This window comes from Chrysemys picta, chromosome 16 (assembly GCF_011386835.1).
Source record: "Chrysemys picta bellii isolate R12L10 chromosome 16, ASM1138683v2, whole genome shotgun sequence".
NCBI lineage: Eukaryota > Metazoa > Chordata > Testudines > Emydidae > Chrysemys > Chrysemys picta.
Window position 1 is genome coordinate 32201254 of NC_088806.1, and position 17605 is coordinate 32218858.

Below are 17605 nucleotides of genomic sequence, written 5' to 3' on the forward strand. Positions count from 1 at the left end.
TAACACTTAAGCTGTGTTTATTCTGTTCCCTTAGAGATAGCAAACTGGATAATTTCTGTGAGCGGCCAATGGTTAATGGCTGGGCACCACAGGGAATGCTCCGAGGACTCGGTGGGTGTCTATAGCTAACCTACACAGAGGATGAGGTCTGTGGAAGACTGGCAGGCAGTGCTTGTGTTGCCAGAGGCTGTTGGTTTCAGGAAGCTGAGTTACAACAGGCATAGATAAGACCGCTTCACACTAAGGGCAAGTAATTGTGAAGTGCCTCACAACCCTGGGTACCTGTGGGGAGTGTCAGAGTACTTCACTTAATTGGTCACTTGTCCCCAGCCACAGGACCTGTCTCTTTCAGAGAAATGTGGTGCGGTTAACTAGGAGTTATTATGAATTCAAAGCAACAGCTAGTCTGAATACAAAATATGAACAGTACAGTGTATTTACTTGTTAATGTTGACTCCTCCTCTGGTTTGTCCTCCACTACAGTTTCAAACACAGACTCCACCTGGAAACAAAGACAATGAGATAATATATTTAAAAAAGGTCTCTTAGCAGCACCTGTAGGGATAGGGTAGGGAGACTGCGCGAGGAAGGGAGGGGAACAGAGATGGCACTAGCTAGCTGGCACTTACCCGGTCAAGGCTAAGCACTCCACTCTCATCCATATTGAAGTGAGCTTTGATGCCTTTGGACTCATAATCTGAGTGCTTCCTGAAACTATCCCCGACTCCTCTCAGCCTCACAGTGGTGAGATTCAAAGACCCAAAGGCTCTGGGGGGAACCAAGGCAAGACAGAGAGAATGAACAGATACCAACCGAAGAAGCCTAAGCAGCAAAGTGGGCAGCCATCCCTCTTCCCCAACTTTACTTCAGCATTGTCTCCAATCTACTCCAGTGTTCCGGGGTTCTATTCCCAGCTCTGCCCCACTGGGGCCAATCACTTCTGAGCTTCAGCCAGATTTCAGACACTGAGCAGGCTGCCGTTTCTGGTGTTATTCATACTGGTTGACACACTTAGTGTCAGTTACACGCACGAATGGGGACCCGCACCCCATCTGCCATATTGCAACCGTTCTAATGCCACTCACTGGCAAAGTGTCTGAACAGGCAACAAAGCTGGGTACTTCTTCACACCAATGCCCTATGGTAATCAGTTGTTTCTGATGGGAAGGTCCCAGACTCAACAAGTGAGCCCAAGAACCAGAGCAGGGATAGCCCGAGAGGGAGTCTGCGCACGTACAAAAGAGAAGTTAGTGCTGGCAAAAGGTGTCAGAACAACTGTCTTGGAGACTAGAATCATCTGTCCACAGAACAAGCAGCCCTGAGGCAGCGGCAGTGTGAGTTTTCCCCATACTGGCCTCTCACAGTGGGCCTGACCTGGAGGTACTAGCTCTAGGATGAGAGGGGAAGTCAGTCTCCACACTACTACCACAGTACCAACAGCAACACAGGTCCTCTAACCGTTGGCCCTTCTGGTGAAAATGCCAGCTAAGGACCAGTTAAAATGGAGAGGAGACTTCTCAATACTGCCATGTTAGATAACTACACATAACCTGGCTTTCTCAATTATATAAGGATTGCAGCAAAGATTCTGAAATTGTGCATCGTCAGCCATCCATCTGCACGCAAGCTTCTCCAGCTAAGCACCTATCATCCTGGGGGCAAGTCTGTGCAAATGCCTGTCCCCACTCACTGCAGGTCATCCTGGCTCAGGAAAGCCAAGTCTCCGTAGTTGACATAGAATTCAAAGTCATCCGTGTAGCGGTTGAAGGTGATGACCTTGCGCTGTGGATATGGTGCCATGCGCTGAAACAAAATTCGCTTGTTGTGCTTCAAGCTCTTGGATTTATCCTCCTCCTCAACTTCACGGGTGAACTCCACCTGAATCATGTGGGTAAGGGCAGAGAATTAGCCACTAACAGGAACATTTTGCCCTACATTGCATCTTTGATCACAGGATTCCAAAGCACTTGGTAGACAATCCTGACCCACCTTATGGGGACTGTAAGCATTACCCCATGTTACCAGATAAAGTAGTGAGACTTGCCCAAAGCACCCAGGGTGAATACTTTAGTGTCTTTCCTTCCAGTGGCTCCATGTACGATTCCAGACTGAGCACCATTTCCCCTTCAGCACTAAAACCTGTAGGTTTCCCTTATGCCATTCCAGCACCACAAGGTCCCACTGCTTATTTATAATCACTTCTCCCAATGCCACCCCACACTATACCCTCCTCCCCCAAAAGAGACAACAGGGGAAGCTCACCTGGATGGGGAAAATAGCTGCATCCCGAACAATGAAGGGCTTGACCTTAAAGGCTTTGCTCAGAGCAGCCGCCTGGTAGACTGCACCCATAGCAGCAGCCTCGTCTGCATTGATATTCTTCCCCAGTTCATCTCTGCAAAGCAAGGTGGAGGGAGTTGCAAGCTTCTCTGTCACTAGTACAAACACAAGGTTGAGAAAAGGCACGTGGCAGAGGCCTCATATACTTACTTGCCCACGGCTTTCAGCAAAGCCTCCTGCACTTTGGGGACTCGGGTGGCACCTCCCACTAGAATCACCTGATCGATTTCATCCTAGGAGTTCACAGACAATCAGGTTCTGCCTTGAGAATGTATTTTTGGAAAAGCCAAGTTCACTGCTTCAATATCCCTCCACCATCCACTGTTTAGTGCTCGGAAAGCAGTTGCCCTACCAACCCCGCTCTCAAACACAAGACTGGGGTCCAAAAATCTTAAGTCCTTATTTCAGTAAACTCCCAAAGTAGTTGTGCCCGAGTGAGTACTTCAAGATCAGGCCCAATGGACATGAGCAATTTACAGAGCAGCTGTTTCCAGCATCTGGGACACTGCACCTTATTTAACAAAAGTCAAACCCAGATCAGGCTCCATGCCAGAGGAGCCAGTCATTGAAACAGTGGTCCAGAGAAGAGGAGATAGAAACTACAGCCATGAAAGGTGCTGATCCAAAGAGGCATTGCACGGCATCCCAGAGACAGTTATCTAGCTAGGGGACTCAGGAATCTAAGGCACCTGCCACTTTAGAATCTCTAAGTACCGAACAAATGAAGTGAAATGTCTCTCTGAAGATAGTCACATCCGGACATAACCACAGTCAGACATGCGCCCTCTGGAGAGAAATCCAGAGATGAGATTCCTGATCTATGGTGAAAGCTAGGCCAACCTCAGATGCCTCCAAGAGATGTGGGGGAGACATATTCTTAAGTCTTTATACCAAAATTAAGGGCTTTTTAGTAGTCAGTAAAACCCTGACCCGAATCCCTGGCTTATAGGCAACCAGTGCACATGGCAATCATGGAAACCTGTTTGACATGGTGTAAGTGCATGCCCTCAACCTTAGGGCGCACCCTTTGTGCCAGGACACAACATTGCTGGGGACTTCGCCTCTTGCACCTCCTTTGGTGGCCACTTTCTCAGCTGTGGGGACCATGCCCAGCCTGTCTCTTCCCTGGACTCCTTCAGAGAGTCTTCTGTGATGCAGCCCTCTGTCCATGTCATGCAACAGTCCAGTCCCCTTCTGGGGTTCAGCTTTAAACAAACTATTCACCTGACTTGAATTTTTTTAATCTTGTAGGCCCTAGCTCAGGACTCCTTTCCTTCAGAGAGACCGGTCTCCTCTCTATGTCCCTTGAACAGAGTTCCTTCTGGCTACTTGTAAAGCTTAGCTCTGCCTCCTCTGTCCAGGAGGTAATTAGTTAAACTCTTTCCCCCTCCCCCACGGTGCAGAGCACAACTAATGGGATCTTTTCCCTTGCCTTGCTGGTGATGGGGGTAAATCCCCATTACACATGGCAATGTGGTAACTTCTGCACTGCCACCTCTGCCCTCAGGAAGACAGGAGCCTGCACTTCTCAGCAGGGTGAGTTACCTTCCCAAACCAGACCCCTCTCAAACAGCAGTGGTTGTGATGTGACAGCAGCTCAGCATCAGAGGACCCCACACTTGTCAAAGTATCTCTGGACCTACCAGGTTCATCTCTGCGCTGCTCAGCGCCTGTAGCACAGGCCCTGGGACCCGCTGAAATAAGTCAGAGCACAAGTCTTCAAACTCTTGCCTGGAGACCTTGGCCTTGAAGTCCACGTCATCCAGTAGCCCCTCAATCTGGCCAGGAAGTCAGAGAGAAAAAGCCATCAGCTTCACATTACACAGCATTCTCCAAGCTAACGTTGTTCCGACTGCTACTGTGTTGGCTTGTGTGTTCCAGCCACTCCACTGCACCTTACGAATGCAGCCTATCCTCTTACATCCCAATCCCTCCCCCGGTGCTGGAGGGACACAAGACATGGTGCCTTGGATGTAACAGCTGTCTAAATCTCATGCTCCTGGTAGCCATTTAGGAACAGACCTCTCCTAATCTCCTGCAAAGGTCTAAACATTTCTCAAACTAGTAACATTACGGACTTGAGTAGCAAAATCCAAGTTCTCACCAGTTTGTTAAGCGATATCAGTTTAGAAAAGCCATCAGCATTGGTGTCTCCTGGGCAAGGGTGGAGGAAGAGAACATTGTAGGAGCATAAAGATTATGTAAAGCAGAGGGACAGAGCTCTCCCAGACTCACTCTTAACCCAAGTCATCCCCATTCCTGAGGAAGGGGGATTTCCTGCAGCACAGGGACATACCTGGGCCACATGGTCAGCATTAGCACTCAGGATAGTTTTCAGGCGGTTGGCCTCCTTTAGCAGCTTGGCCATGGCCCGGAGATTCTGCCGAACATCTTTCGAAGGCTGCTGCTTGTTGAAGAGTTTCACCAGGTAATCCCGGAGCCGGTGCTCCATCTCCAATCCCCCTAGGGTGCGGTCAAATCTGAGCAGAGAATAGGAACCAGAAGCAGACACTCAGCCTGGATGGATTACGTCAATAACGGAACCTGGAATTGCAAGCACCTTCCCCAGGCAGAAGAGAGTTCCTGAGCTGGCCTGGATCTTACAACTCTTACAAGAGCATGCAAGAATTCTCTCACCTGCAAACCATTTATAACAAGAACAATATGCTGCAAAGAGGGATTGCATGCATTCCTGAATGCTGCACAGTTTTCTCACCAAATTCCAGTGTATAGCTTTGCTTTATAAACAACAATGTGGCTTTAAACAAACAAGTTCAGCTTTTAATGTCACTGATCAAAAAACTCAAGCCCCTGCAGCTGCATGAAGCTAGTTGTTTTTGATACACCTCTACCCCGATATAATGTGACCCAATATACCACGGGTTCGCATATAGCGCGGTAACCCCGGGGCTCCGGCAGCAAGGCTGGCGCTTTAAAGGGCCCGGGGCTCCGGCTGCTGCGCAGAGCCCAGGGCCCTTTAAATCACCGCTGGAGCCCTGCTGCCACTACCCCGGGGCTGCAGCAGCGGGGCTCGGCTGGCGATTTAAAGGGCCTGGGGCTCTGGATGACATTGCTTGTCGGCAGCATTTCAGCGGATGCTCATCCGCCGGCCAGTACGCGGGCACACTTAGACACCCCGGCGGGCGCCATGGTGCCTGCGGGCACCATGTTGGGGACCCCTGGTCTAGTAGGTGGTTGTGGGGAGCCTAGCTAGCTTTATCCCCTCCCCATCAAAAACCCAGGAGGTGGGCTCTCCTGCCCCATGTGGTACTCCTAGAGTGAATGATGGGTCACATTCTGCATCAGGGGAAAGCCCAGCTTTCCCCCTGTCCCCTCCCAGCTACAGATGCCCTGGCAGCATCCAGGTGTTCTTACATTACAGCATCTGCTGCTGCTGCTTTGTTAGCAGCGCAGGCCCCGAGGACAAGAAGCAAAAGAAGGGAAAGTCTTCTTTAAAATTACTAACTCAGCTAAAACCTGAATGGAATTTCATAGAATAAGGAGAGGCATCGCTCTAGCCCCAAGCCATGTCAAATTTCAAAGACCTGCCACAAACAATGGAAGTGTGACGGCTTCTTAAAAAAGAGTCACAAGAATCTTTTATAATTGAAAGTGTTCGGTACTCTATACACAAGGATCGCTATGAGCTACACCTGTAAGTTTGGCAACACGTCCACATTCTAACTATCCTTTGTACAAAGTGAAGTCACCCAAGTTACTTATAGACAATCCTCCCACCCAAGGCACCCTGCCCCTACTCCAGCTTTTGTCTGAATACACGTTTAAAACTAGTTCCGAAATTCATCCCATTCTGTGTTTAGAAGAGTCAGCAAAGTAAATATTTTCTTTTGAATATGGGACCCAAGAGAAATTCTTACCCGACCCCCCGAATCTGCAGCTGAGGCTGGGTCCCTGAGTCCTTGGTTTTCACTGTCTGATAAGTCACTATCGTACACACGGTGCTTCCTGCTCCCATGTCATAAAACATGATATTCTGTAAAGAAGAAGCCAGAGAAGGCTAAGTAAGGTACCAGGGTGTTTTGTCCCTGAATGGGAAGGAAAGAAGACCTTGGGAATCTCACAGCTTGGAATGGGACAGGCACTGATCATTCACTAAACCTGCTCCAGTCCACTGAGAGACAGCAAAGCACAGTTACTCAACATTACACTCACAGCAATAGCCATGTGGATTGGAAGCCTGTAATAACGGACCTATCGAGTGCGTCCTTACTTCTCCCATACTTCTATTTTATAAAGTAGAAAACAGAATGAATGCTTTGCTCGTCAAGAGTTCCTTCAATCTGAGAAACTCCCAAGTATTTTACAAATAGCCTCCCAGTCCCCAGTGAGGTAGGTCAGTATCATTGCCCCATTTTACAAGTTGGGGGAAAACAGGTCAAGAGTATGGTGAAGCTGACTAGAACCCAGGAATCCCAACTCCCAGTTCCCCACTCTCTGAACTACAAACCACCTGTTTGCTTTCCGTATCCACCAGAAAGTGCAACAGTTAGGAATGTACTTGCTACTTTATACACATGTGCTCTGCCCAATACTTAGACAGGTCTGTAACAGCAATTAACAGATAGCATTAACCAAGACGAGCACTCAACCAGCATGAGCACCTCTTTATAGTTCATCACTTTAAGTTTCCCACTTGCTTAAGTGAAATCCAGTAGCTCCTCCACCTCTGCACCAGCTGCATATACCTGTGCTGTGGCATTGATGTCCTTCCTCCTGAAGACCCCATAGTTCAGAGCCACAGCAGTGTTGTCATTGATCAGCTGCAGGACCTTCAGGTCTGCCATCTGAGCTGCATGCAGGACTGCCCTCCTCTCCGCCTGATTGAAGTATACAGGGACGGTGATCACTGCATCCTTTACAGGCTGTTCTGCAAAGCATGGAAGAGAAGAGGTTTTCCATGGGAGTGGCAAGTACAAAAACTCCTCCGTAACAGGGCTATCAACATGCAAGTAACTATGGAGATTGTGACAACAAAGTCAATGCTGCAGAGAGAGACTGTAGGCCCATTTCAGCCCAGGTGAAACTGAAAGAAGTCATCAATGGAGTTGACCAGGGATGAATTTGTTTCAGCGTTTCCACCTCAAACCCACCAGGCTTCACAGCATCTTGTGAGATGGTCACACTCCCAGTATCTGCTGCGAAAGGAACACGTTCAATCTGTTCAGCCTTCAGCAATTAATCTAATCTTCCAGAATCCCGAAATCTCAGCCTGTAGATGACTGAATTCTCTCTCTGGGGTAAAGCCTTGTTTGAACTCCCTTTAGTACAAATGCCTGAATTGTAAGTATGTTAACTGCAGGCTTGTAATACAGCAGTAAGAACAGATCCAGCCAATTCTTCTGCAGTTTCCGTTACTGCTGGCATTTCTGATTAACAATACGGCGATGAGAAGTCCATGGTTTAGTTTCTTTTATTAATTAATATTCCACAAGATAATTTTTTTTTAATATATGAGTTTAGCACTGGTGAAAGGAACCAGAGCAGGTATAAGATGGACGGCAGCAGGGCAAGTTTGCCACTCTCTTGCCAAATTCCTATCACCATGCCCCAAGCCCTAACCAGCTCTAGAGATGAAAGAAGTCTTCAGTCTCTATATTTATTCTCTTTAGAGGGTGCCAATATGAGGGCTAGTTTAAAAAAAAAACACCAGATTTTTTTATTTTTATTTTTTTGTACTTGTCCACAAGGAACTGGGCTAAGACATCACCAAACAGCCATCAGCTAGAAACTCTGGATAATTAGCAGATTAAGCTTGATTTAAACTGATGACTTAAAAGGTTAAATGATTCAACATCCTGTTCCTGATTCCCCAAGACATCCCGTTTGAGACCTTCAACCCCAGTCCCCTGCAGTTTCCCTGTAAATTCCACATCCTATGAAATTAAACAAAATAAACTGAACAATGTATGGATACTGTAAAAAAGCCAACAATCATCCCAACCTGCAAATTCCTCAGCCAGACCACGTGAATAGTTCAGGACCATGCCCAGTATCTCTTCTGGAGAATACTGCATTTCACTGCAACACAAGGCAAGAATATAAAACTCTCCATCAGACAGGCACTGAAAGTTTTATTCAGCTGTAAAGCCAAAGCTTCTCTAGCAATTCTTACAAGGCACCGGGCAATACAGGATGAAACACCAACATGACAGTCCCAAAAATCACATAAGCCTAAGGAATTATCGGCTCCAGGGGAAAAAAATGGAAAACTCTCCCCCCACCCCCACCCCGAGAGTAAAAAAGCGATAGAACTGGCAGCAAGGCTCTTGGAGAGGAGAGTATTCCCCACTCCCCAACAAGGACAATGTGGCCTAAAGCTCCACATTTAATAAAAATAAGCCATCAATGGAAAGTCCAGCAGTGATCATGTGGGAAACAGACACCACCTGGGTCCATAAATATGAAGCGGGAACAATATTATTCCAGAAGGTTATAATTCAAAATGTTGGGATTGGTGAGCTCTGCTCACCAAAGGAAGTAGAGGCGCACACTCTCAGGTGATGGGGTGGTGCCACAAAACCCAGAAATCAATAGATCACAGGTGAGATGGGAGGTGAGGAGAGAGAGAAAAGAAAAGAAAGAAGGAACAAACAGGGATGGGTTACAAATCACAGGGTCAAAATAAGGGATCCAAGCAGGACACTGTGCAGACAACCCTGGACAACATCCCTGCCCCAAGAATTGGGGGAATGTCATTCAGAGAAACTCTGCAAAGATGCACGTATCAACTTGGGACCGGAAAAAGTCCTTTCAGATGTAGAGAATCCCCCATCCATCTCCGTCCTCCTGGACTGACAGTCCTGGAATCCAAAGTGTTTTATTTAGCCAGAGAACAAGCACAGGACAGGCTGTGTCAGGGAAAGCTTCCCTCTTTTCCCCATGCTATCCTCTGCTAAAGTGCTTTACCTTGAGCTGGACTGATGCCTTTGGGGCACCAGGGAGCATAACCTCAGTCTCTGTGCTGAGACTGGAAAATGGCCAATTGCAGCAGTATTTGGGATGTGGGTCCCTGCTGACTGGGAACTGTAATGACACCTCTCTCCTCCCAAGCTCACTTCACTGTTTTCACTACTGACCTGGGTGGAATTTGAACGGACAACCAAGAAGTGAGAGACTCCAAATCCAATAACTGGGCCTTTAAGATGGCCATTCCTTCCCAGGGAGATTTTATACCTCCATCTGTAGCTGACTGGAGCAGCTTTCCTAGAATGATACATATAACAAGCTTTCCTTGCTTGGTCATGCTACAGAGAAAGCTAAAACCAGCATTTCCCCTCTCTCTAGTGGTGAGAGTCAGCTGCTGACATGCTAGAGGAGACGTTTCCCTGCAAGTTTCATAAGCAACAGCACAGCAGTGAAGGTATCAGGAGGCAACTGGAGTCAGTCACTCACTGGGACAGTTTGAAGATAACCGTCTGTCTCCTCTCATCCTTTACCAGCTCGTGTTGTGGGAAGCGCCAACGGTACAATGTCACTTGGGGGTTGTCTATGTGTTTACCCAGCAGGTCCTGAAAATACCGGAGTGCTATCTTCGGGTTCTTTATGGACTGCAGAAAGGAAGAGAGCAAGCTCAGTCCTGACTCTCAGGTAACTTTCACATAACCCCTCCCAACCAACCCCACACTGTGTGCGTATATTTGGGAAAGAATTTTTGCTATGGGAGCCAAGATTGACAGTCTGGTGTAAAGCAGAGATGAAACCACATCTAACTAGGGTTTCCATAGGAGAAATAATACAAGGTGAGGGGGTAAAATCTCTTAACTTGGGCACTCAGACACCCATCTCCAAGGGACTAGTGTAGAGAATACACTACATATACATGGAATGTGGGTTTTGTATACAGGTATATGTACAACATATGCAGCTGGAATTTAGGTGATTTGGTATCTTACCATTCCCATGGCGCTATCGCCAAAGAGACGCTCATTTTCTTTCAGGGCTACAATCACTGGCGTTTTTCTCTGTGACTCTCTAAGCAAGAAAAAAAGGATAAAAAAATATGACAGATGGACATTCATTGCAAACAACCCCCACTGATGGGGCTGAGAATGTTTAATGCAGAGAAACTCGGTAAGGATACTCAGATGCCACCAGGAACGGAGGCTACGTGCTAGAGATAGCTCATCATTGATTAGTCTGAAGTGTTTCAATAGCAGCATCTCCTTCTAGGGCTGCTGGGCTAACTGATCATTCTCCAAGAATGAGACGCAGCACAGTTCAGTGCAATGTCACATACAATTGCTCTACCTGTCTATTTGAAAGGCATCTATGATTTATCCCTGCTTCCATACTGCTGGGAAGCTTGGAAGAAGGTAATCAAAGTGTTAGAATGCCAGAGGCAGCACTTTCCTGAATTTCTAACATATGGCTCAGGGCTGGAGACCACTCTAAAGTAACCTCAGTGTGTTTCTAATTTCTCAGTACCTCCATCACCTATTACCATACCCAGACCCCCCCCCCCCCAAATACACACATTACTCCTAACTCCAGAAAGATGGTAAGAGAGTTGCATGACAAGGAAGGGCTGTAATTGAATAGCAATGTCAGAACTTGGAAAAGTTACCTGACACATGCTAGCCCGAGACAAACAAAAGATTAGCTCACCCCCAACAAGCGAGGTTCAGAGGCAATTCTCTGGCAAGCATTCTCTGCAACCTCATTGGGGAAGCCATCTTTCCCATCAGCCTTTGGCTAGCAGATTCCATAGATTGCAAGGCCAGAAGGGACTATTGTAATCATCTAGTCTAACTGCCTGTACAATACAGGCCATAGAATGTCCCCTAAATAATTCCAGTTTGAACTAGAACACATCTTATTTAAAAAATAGCAAATTTGATTTAAAAATTGGTAGGGACAGAGAATCCACCATGACCCTTGGTAAATTGTTCCAATGGGTAATTACCATCACTGTTAAAGTATGCCTTATTTCATCTGAATTTGTCCAGATTCAACTTCCAACCATTAGATCTTGTTATACTTTTGTCTACCAAATTAAAAAATCCATCGTCAAATATTGGCTCCCCATGTAGGTACTTCTAGACTGTAATGAAATCATACCTGAACCTTCTCTTTGTTATGCTAAATAGATTAAGCACCTTGCGTCTATCACTATGAGACATTTTCTAACCCTTTGGTCATTCTCTTGGCTCTTCTCTGAACCATCTCCAATGCCGCATACTCTTTAAGTCTCTCACCTTCTGCCTGTGGGAGTGAAGGTGCTCCCTCTTCCCACCAACAGACACCTGACCTTTGGGGAGCAGGGAGGGGATCCACTCATCTTCCTTTTTCAGACTGCTGACTGCTACAAGATGGAGGTTTCTCTGCTATTCTACCCCTCTCCCAGCCTCTGCTTCCCCACCCCTTCCCATCATCCAAGCCAGTGAACGGCTCCAGTGCCAACAGCAGAGTGAAACAGGTGATTCTTTTTTGTTTCACTACTGCCCAGAGGTTTCTGAATAGTTACAGTGCAACCAACCAGTTTTAGCATTACTTTGGGCAGTTTGGCAAAGCTGAGAAGCAGTAAAGGCACTGGGATTGCATCTGTAGATGCAGGAAGATGACACTACATCTCTTGAAGTTGGGTCACAATTGGAAGGTTTTCTTAATCATAAGGGCTAGAAACGTCTTCTAAATCAATGATTATATCCTGCAAATACTGACAGTGTAGGCTCCTCCATTCCCTTGGGGAAATTTCCTTCTAGTGAAAGGCTTTTTCAAGCCCTGAAAAAAATGACTATAGAAGGCCATTACAGAAGGTGCAGAGATAGGAGTTTCCATCATAACCTGTATCTCCTCACAGGTTTGCTGATATGGGAACATGCCAGACCAGAAGAATAATTATAGTTTACTTGTTTAAAACGATTTCCATGGGCACCCCAGGTTTTACGATTGCTATCTTCATTGACTCACTGCCCAGGTCCACGGACATCACAGCCAGAGCATCTGCAATGCAAAAGGAATAGATGTGAGAAGCTGTACTTTTTCCATGAGAAACCTCTCTCAGTTAGCAAGTTCTCCTGGCATACTCTTGGGAAGGGGTGTAGAGAGAGAAGAATGAGATCATCCTTAATTATTGAATCCACAGGAAGGTGAGGAAATGCCATTCTGAGGTATGAGAAATACAAGGGGGGGGGAAGGTAATATATTTTATTGGACCAACTTCTGTCGGAGAAAGACAAATTTGAGCTACATAGAGCTCTTCTTCAGAAGTTGGTCCAATAAAAAAATATGACCTCACTCACCTTGTCTCTCGGATATCCTGGGACCAACATGGCTAGAACAACACTGCAAACATTCTGGGGTATGGGCAGTTCCATGCCACCCTGGACTTCATCAGTGCTAAGCTGTTCATTTTCAATAAATTTTAGGACTAACGTCAGAATTACCTCGAGGACGGTCAGTTTCATCTCTTGATCTTGCACCTCTATATTTTGTTTGCCATTTAATTTTATCCCCCAGTTCTGAGTAAACTGCAGTTCAATTGCTTATTTTTATATGCTTCTTTCTATTAAAGTAGAAACCTGAGACAATATTGTCAATTTCATGCTGGTGAAAGGTTATTAGAATGAGAGCTCTGGAGACAAAAATCCCCTATCCCCAAGCTCTCCCCCAGCACCAGCTACTGATGTACCTCCCCAAAACCCAGCAGAGACCTCCTCTAGTGGTGAGGAGGGAGTGATCCTTGATACAGTCTCCCTGACCCAATCAATGCTTAGCTTCTCTGCTGAGTCTGCAAAAAAGGGACGAATCATACTAACTGCTTTTTTGCAACGGACACATTTATTCACTGAGAACAGGACCGAAACCTATCAACTCATTTCACAAAAATCCCCAAACGCCAGCTGGATAGTTAGAATTTTCAGGCTGGACTTCAAGTCACAATCTTGGAAGCATATCCCATCGGAAGTTCCCAGAACCAGCTGGTCTCTGATGGGCAGATTTTTTAAAACTTCCCTCAAACACTGATCAGGTTGTAAAAGTCCAAAAAAAAGTGCACATACCGGTTTCTGATGGCAGACAGGCCAGCAGGAGGAAAGTCAGAGACCACAAGGGCACTTGTGTCATCCTGGCCATTGAAACTGTTAATATCTTGCTGAAAATAAGTAGCAAAGATTAATTCCCCAATCTGGCGGTGAAATTCTCAGCATGTGGTGGTATTTTTCTCCTTTATGCCAACAACTAATAAATAAAAATCACATATTAAATATTTACAATACAGATAAACCTGAGATATAAAGTTCTGATCTGGCTCTACCCAGAACCCAAATTCAGAGAGTTTGGTCCAGGGTTGTAGTTCACACCTATCTCTGATTTACAACTATAGTTCATTCTTAGAATAAAGCTAATTTTTAAAAAACTGTCTGGAATATTAAATTTTGGTTTTACAATAGTTTAACAAAATACTAATTTTCTTGCTCGCTAGAGTAGCCAACAATTTTGTGGGTCACAAATAGCAAACTCACTTTAAGTGCCCATGTAAGTTTCTCCAAAACATGCACATATTTTGTTATCAAAACCCATCTTAATATCTCCTTCCTTAAATTGCAGTTTAAATTGGATATGATAGTCTGCACTTCCTGAAAAACTTTTATGCAGTTTTTGTGCACTGTTAAAAAGTTTTTGCATTTCACACTAGAGATGGTTGCATTTCAGTAACAGATTAAGTGGTCCTTTGTCTGAATTATTTCATCCCCCAAAATTTCAAAGAGGGCAATATAAAACATCAGTTGTATCTGACACCTATGTGAAATGTTTAAAAAAATAAAAGAATTAGAAACATTTAACTGCACTTTTCTTAAGTGCCTCAATTTAGTAGAAAAGATCTACTGCTTTTAAATTTGTTAAATAAATAAATAAATTTGTTAGTCTCTAAGGTGCCACAAGTACTCCTGTTCTTTTTACTGCTTTTAAAAAGGTTAATCTAAGAATATTGCATGAGATTTTATGAGAAACTATCACAATGGACTTAAATCCATGTTAATCACAGTCTTTTAGAATATTTGGAAATGTTGTTGAGAGAACTGCATCTAACTTGGAAATAAATATCCATTGTAACGACAACTGCTCTTTAAAATCCCACTCCACTATATCTTGTGCTCATGCATCTGACAAAAGGAACCTACATATGTACTGATATTCCCCACCAGGCCTTTCCAGTAACTCCAATGCTGATTTTCTGGGCAGGTGTGGCAATAAACCATGTCACAGCACAGAAAGCAGCCACCACCTTAAAGAAATTACACCCAACACTTATCATCCCAGCCTGAAGACAGGAGGAACAGGTCAACTCTTCTAGACAGCCCTGAAGTACGAGTACAGACAGTATCTACTTATTTATTGCCTTCACTTCTTCACACACAGCACGGCTTCAAAAAAGCAGTAACAACCTTGACTTTACACATTCGTGGTTTACAGAGACATTCCTATACCCATCAGCCCTGCAATTAGTACAAAAATATTACATGGGGCCAATCCCCCCCCCATTAAAGCTGGCCTTCCTGGGAGTAGCTTCTGGGCTGGTAAAGGCAAATGCTCAAGTCAGTATACAGCCAACAACCCAAGCTGAAATTCGAAAATAAATTATATACACCATCTTCTATGCTGATGGATGAGAAACACACATGTAACAGAACCACACCAGGCCCACAGATCAAGAACTAAAGTAACCACAACTTCACCAGCCTCTGCACACATGAATACACAAGTTACCGTGCAACATGGAAAAACAACCCTTAACACTCTCCTTTACACAGTGGCTGTAAGCGACAGCAGAGACTTTTTTTTTTGGGGGGGGGGGGAAGAGGGGGCAGATATGAACCATACAGTCCGTGCTGAGCGGGGTAAAGGAATGAGGGGACGTGGGCGATGGGCCCTGTGAAAAAGACCTGCTCCCTCCCTCCAAAGGCTCCTTCTCCCGAACGGCGGGTCAGACCCCTGTAGGTCTCTAATGGGGAGCACGCTGCTCCCAGCATTCCCGGGGTGGAGAGAGCACCATCGAGCCGCCGGCCCCCTCCCCATAGCACTAGCTCCCCACACAGGTCCGACAGACCGGCCTGGGGGGCAGCTTGCGGGGGAGGCCGCATCCTCGCACAGGGAGCCCCAGGCTCGTTTTCCGCCCGATCCCCCAAACCAGTCTCCGCTCCCAGCCCCTCCCCGCGCGCCACTCACCTCCGACTGCGCCGCACACACTGCGCGAGCTCCGCCACCACTTCTTCCATTAGCGGTAGCGGCCCCGGCGTCTCGCGCAACCTCCGGCCCGGACGCGGCGCGAGCTCATTGGAGCGACAAACGGAGCCGGGCCCCGCGAGCCAATCCGGGCAGCCGACGAGCCCCATTGGGCCACGTTCAGAAGAGCCGGAAGGAAGAACGTGGGATGCTCTAACTCCATTGGCGCACGTGGGACAAGGCTGGCGCTCCGCTCCGAAGGCAACCCTGGAAAAATGCACCTGGGCTCCGGAGGCGGGCGGTGAGTGAGGAGCCAGTGCATGCCCCGAAGGCGGAGAGATATATGGAAGCTTTATGCATACCCCACGTGAAGACTCCTGTACACACGCTCCCTGCTTTAATATGTCAATGCAAACCATAAAGAACCTTGTGTGCTTGTCTAGTGGGGCTCAGGAGGCAAAGAAAACTACTTCTGTGAAAGTCTTTTGCACAAGTGCGTGTGCTCCAGGGGAAGAGGTCTGTACACCTTCTCCATGGCCTGGCAGTGTAAAGGCCTGGGTTCTATGTAATTATCACACATAGGTATAACAACACATGAATAAAGATTCTTAGGTGGTTAATGAGCCATGGGGAGGTGTGATATAATTCCTGGTTTCACGGGTAAAACACTAGCAACAAAAAGCCGCCTTTCTTTCCCCAGCTCAAGACCAGCAAGTCATCTGGTCCTGAAGTCTGCCATGCAGTAGAAGGGAGAGGCTTTTGCTTCTTAGTAAACCTCCAATAACGAAACAGTCAATTTGAAATCAAACATTTGCAAAATGAGAAAGCAAGAAAAAAACTACAACTAACAGAACTGTTACTGTGTTCTGGTCTCATGAACTAACACAATTCTAGAGTTGGAGAACTCAAGGGCTTTTTGGCTGAAACAAAAGAAGTGTTGTGTAGTTTGTGTGTGAAATGCTTGCTTTTTGTTACTTGTTACCTTGTCTGCATTATTGTAACAGGGTCCATCAAACTACCCTAGGGAGCCATGATTTTAAGTATTTAAAATGGTTCTCTCTACCCTTTGGGCCTACTGTCCTCTGGTAGGCCCTTCCCTGAGATTGGTTTGAAGTGGTATGTGCAATAGGGTGACCAGACAGCAAATGTGAAAAAATCAGGACAGCAGTGGGGGGTAATAGGAGCCTATATAAGAAAAAGACTAAAAATCGGGACTGTGCCTATAAAATCAGGAGATCTGGTCACCCTAATGTGCAATAACATTAAAAAAAGCAATACTGCTATATTTCAGCATTATCCAACCACAAGCCATGCCCTAGTTGAACGTCTAATAAGCGTTATTGAATAGTGTTCCTCCTACATTATTTCGGTGTAGGGAATCACTGCTATCAATCAGGGAAAAGGGCCCATTAATAAGTACCTTATGTGAGGCTGTAGAGGGGTCATAAACGTGCTGCAAACATCGCAGGTAACTTGTGCCCTATGACAGGACCAGCTTCGATCCTACAAACTCTTACGCGCACACTTGACTTTGCTCCCGCGAGCAACCCTGCTCCCTTGGCCGGCCTTAGTAGAGCGGAGGGAGGGGGGAACACGGGAGTTGGCAGGGGCGCGGGCGCAGGCGCAGAGCGCAACCGCCCCTGCACGCGGGAAAACTACAGTTCCCGGCAGCGGCGAGGCGGACAGCGCCTGCCCAGCGTCCCACGTGACAGGCTCCCAGGCTGCCGTCCGTCACGTGCGCAGGCAGAGGCGGTCCTCGGCGGCCCAGTCACCTGACCCCCGCCGGGTCCAGCTCTGGGTGCCAAGATGGCTGCTTACCTGCAGTGGCGCCGCTTCGTGTTCTTTGACAGGGAGCTGGTGAAGGAGCCGCCCGGGCCCGACGGGGGAGGTGCCGGCGCGGGGAAGCCCTTCGCCCTTCCGCCGGGCATCACCGTCTGCGACTCGGGCAGAGGCAGCCTGGTTTTCGGGGATATCCTTGCTCGGGGCTCCCTCGGGGGTCGCCGTCTGGCGGCCTCTCCCACCTTGGATGTTAGCGGGGGGAGCGAAGCGGGGGCCCCCACCCCCTTTGAGTGCTAGCGGG

General features: G+C 46.9%; 2 protein-coding genes across 12 annotated transcripts in view; one reads left to right on the plus strand and one right to left on the minus strand.

The window, feature by feature from the left end:
• Nucleotides 1-17258, minus strand: part of HYOU1 (hypoxia up-regulated 1) — a 31205-nt gene extending 13947 nt beyond the window's left edge. For 2 of the 9 annotated variants that reach the window (XM_065569184.1, XM_008165589.4), the window contains exons 1-15: nucleotides 15529-17258; nucleotides 13362-13539; nucleotides 12210-12303; nucleotides 10254-10332; nucleotides 9754-9908; nucleotides 8303-8379; nucleotides 7047-7228; nucleotides 6219-6334; nucleotides 4637-4820; nucleotides 3984-4118; nucleotides 2491-2573; nucleotides 2263-2395; nucleotides 1691-1878; nucleotides 630-768; nucleotides 442-502 (exon numbers count right to left, since the gene is read on the minus strand). In XM_065569184.1, coding sequence (XP_065425256.1) covers nucleotides 442-502; nucleotides 630-768; nucleotides 1691-1878; nucleotides 2263-2395; nucleotides 2491-2573; nucleotides 3984-4118; nucleotides 4637-4820; nucleotides 6219-6334; nucleotides 7047-7228; nucleotides 8303-8379; nucleotides 9754-9908; nucleotides 10254-10332; nucleotides 12210-12303; nucleotides 13362-13434 — 1699 coding nt within the window. In that variant the 5' untranslated portion in view covers nucleotides 13435-13539; nucleotides 15529-17258. The other 7 variants (XM_008165590.4, XM_008165587.4, XM_065569183.1 and 4 more) reach the window with 6 other exon arrangements.
• Nucleotides 17259-17331: 73 nt separating this feature from the next.
• Nucleotides 17332-17605, plus strand: part of VPS11 (VPS11 core subunit of CORVET and HOPS complexes) — a 62936-nt gene continuing 62662 nt past the window's right edge. For all 3 annotated transcript variants that reach the window (XM_065569186.1, XM_065569188.1, XM_065569185.1), the window contains exon 1: nucleotides 17332-17494. In XM_065569186.1, the coding sequence (XP_065425258.1) occupies nucleotides 17332-17494 (163 nt within the window). The remainder of the gene's footprint in view (nucleotides 17495-17605) is intronic.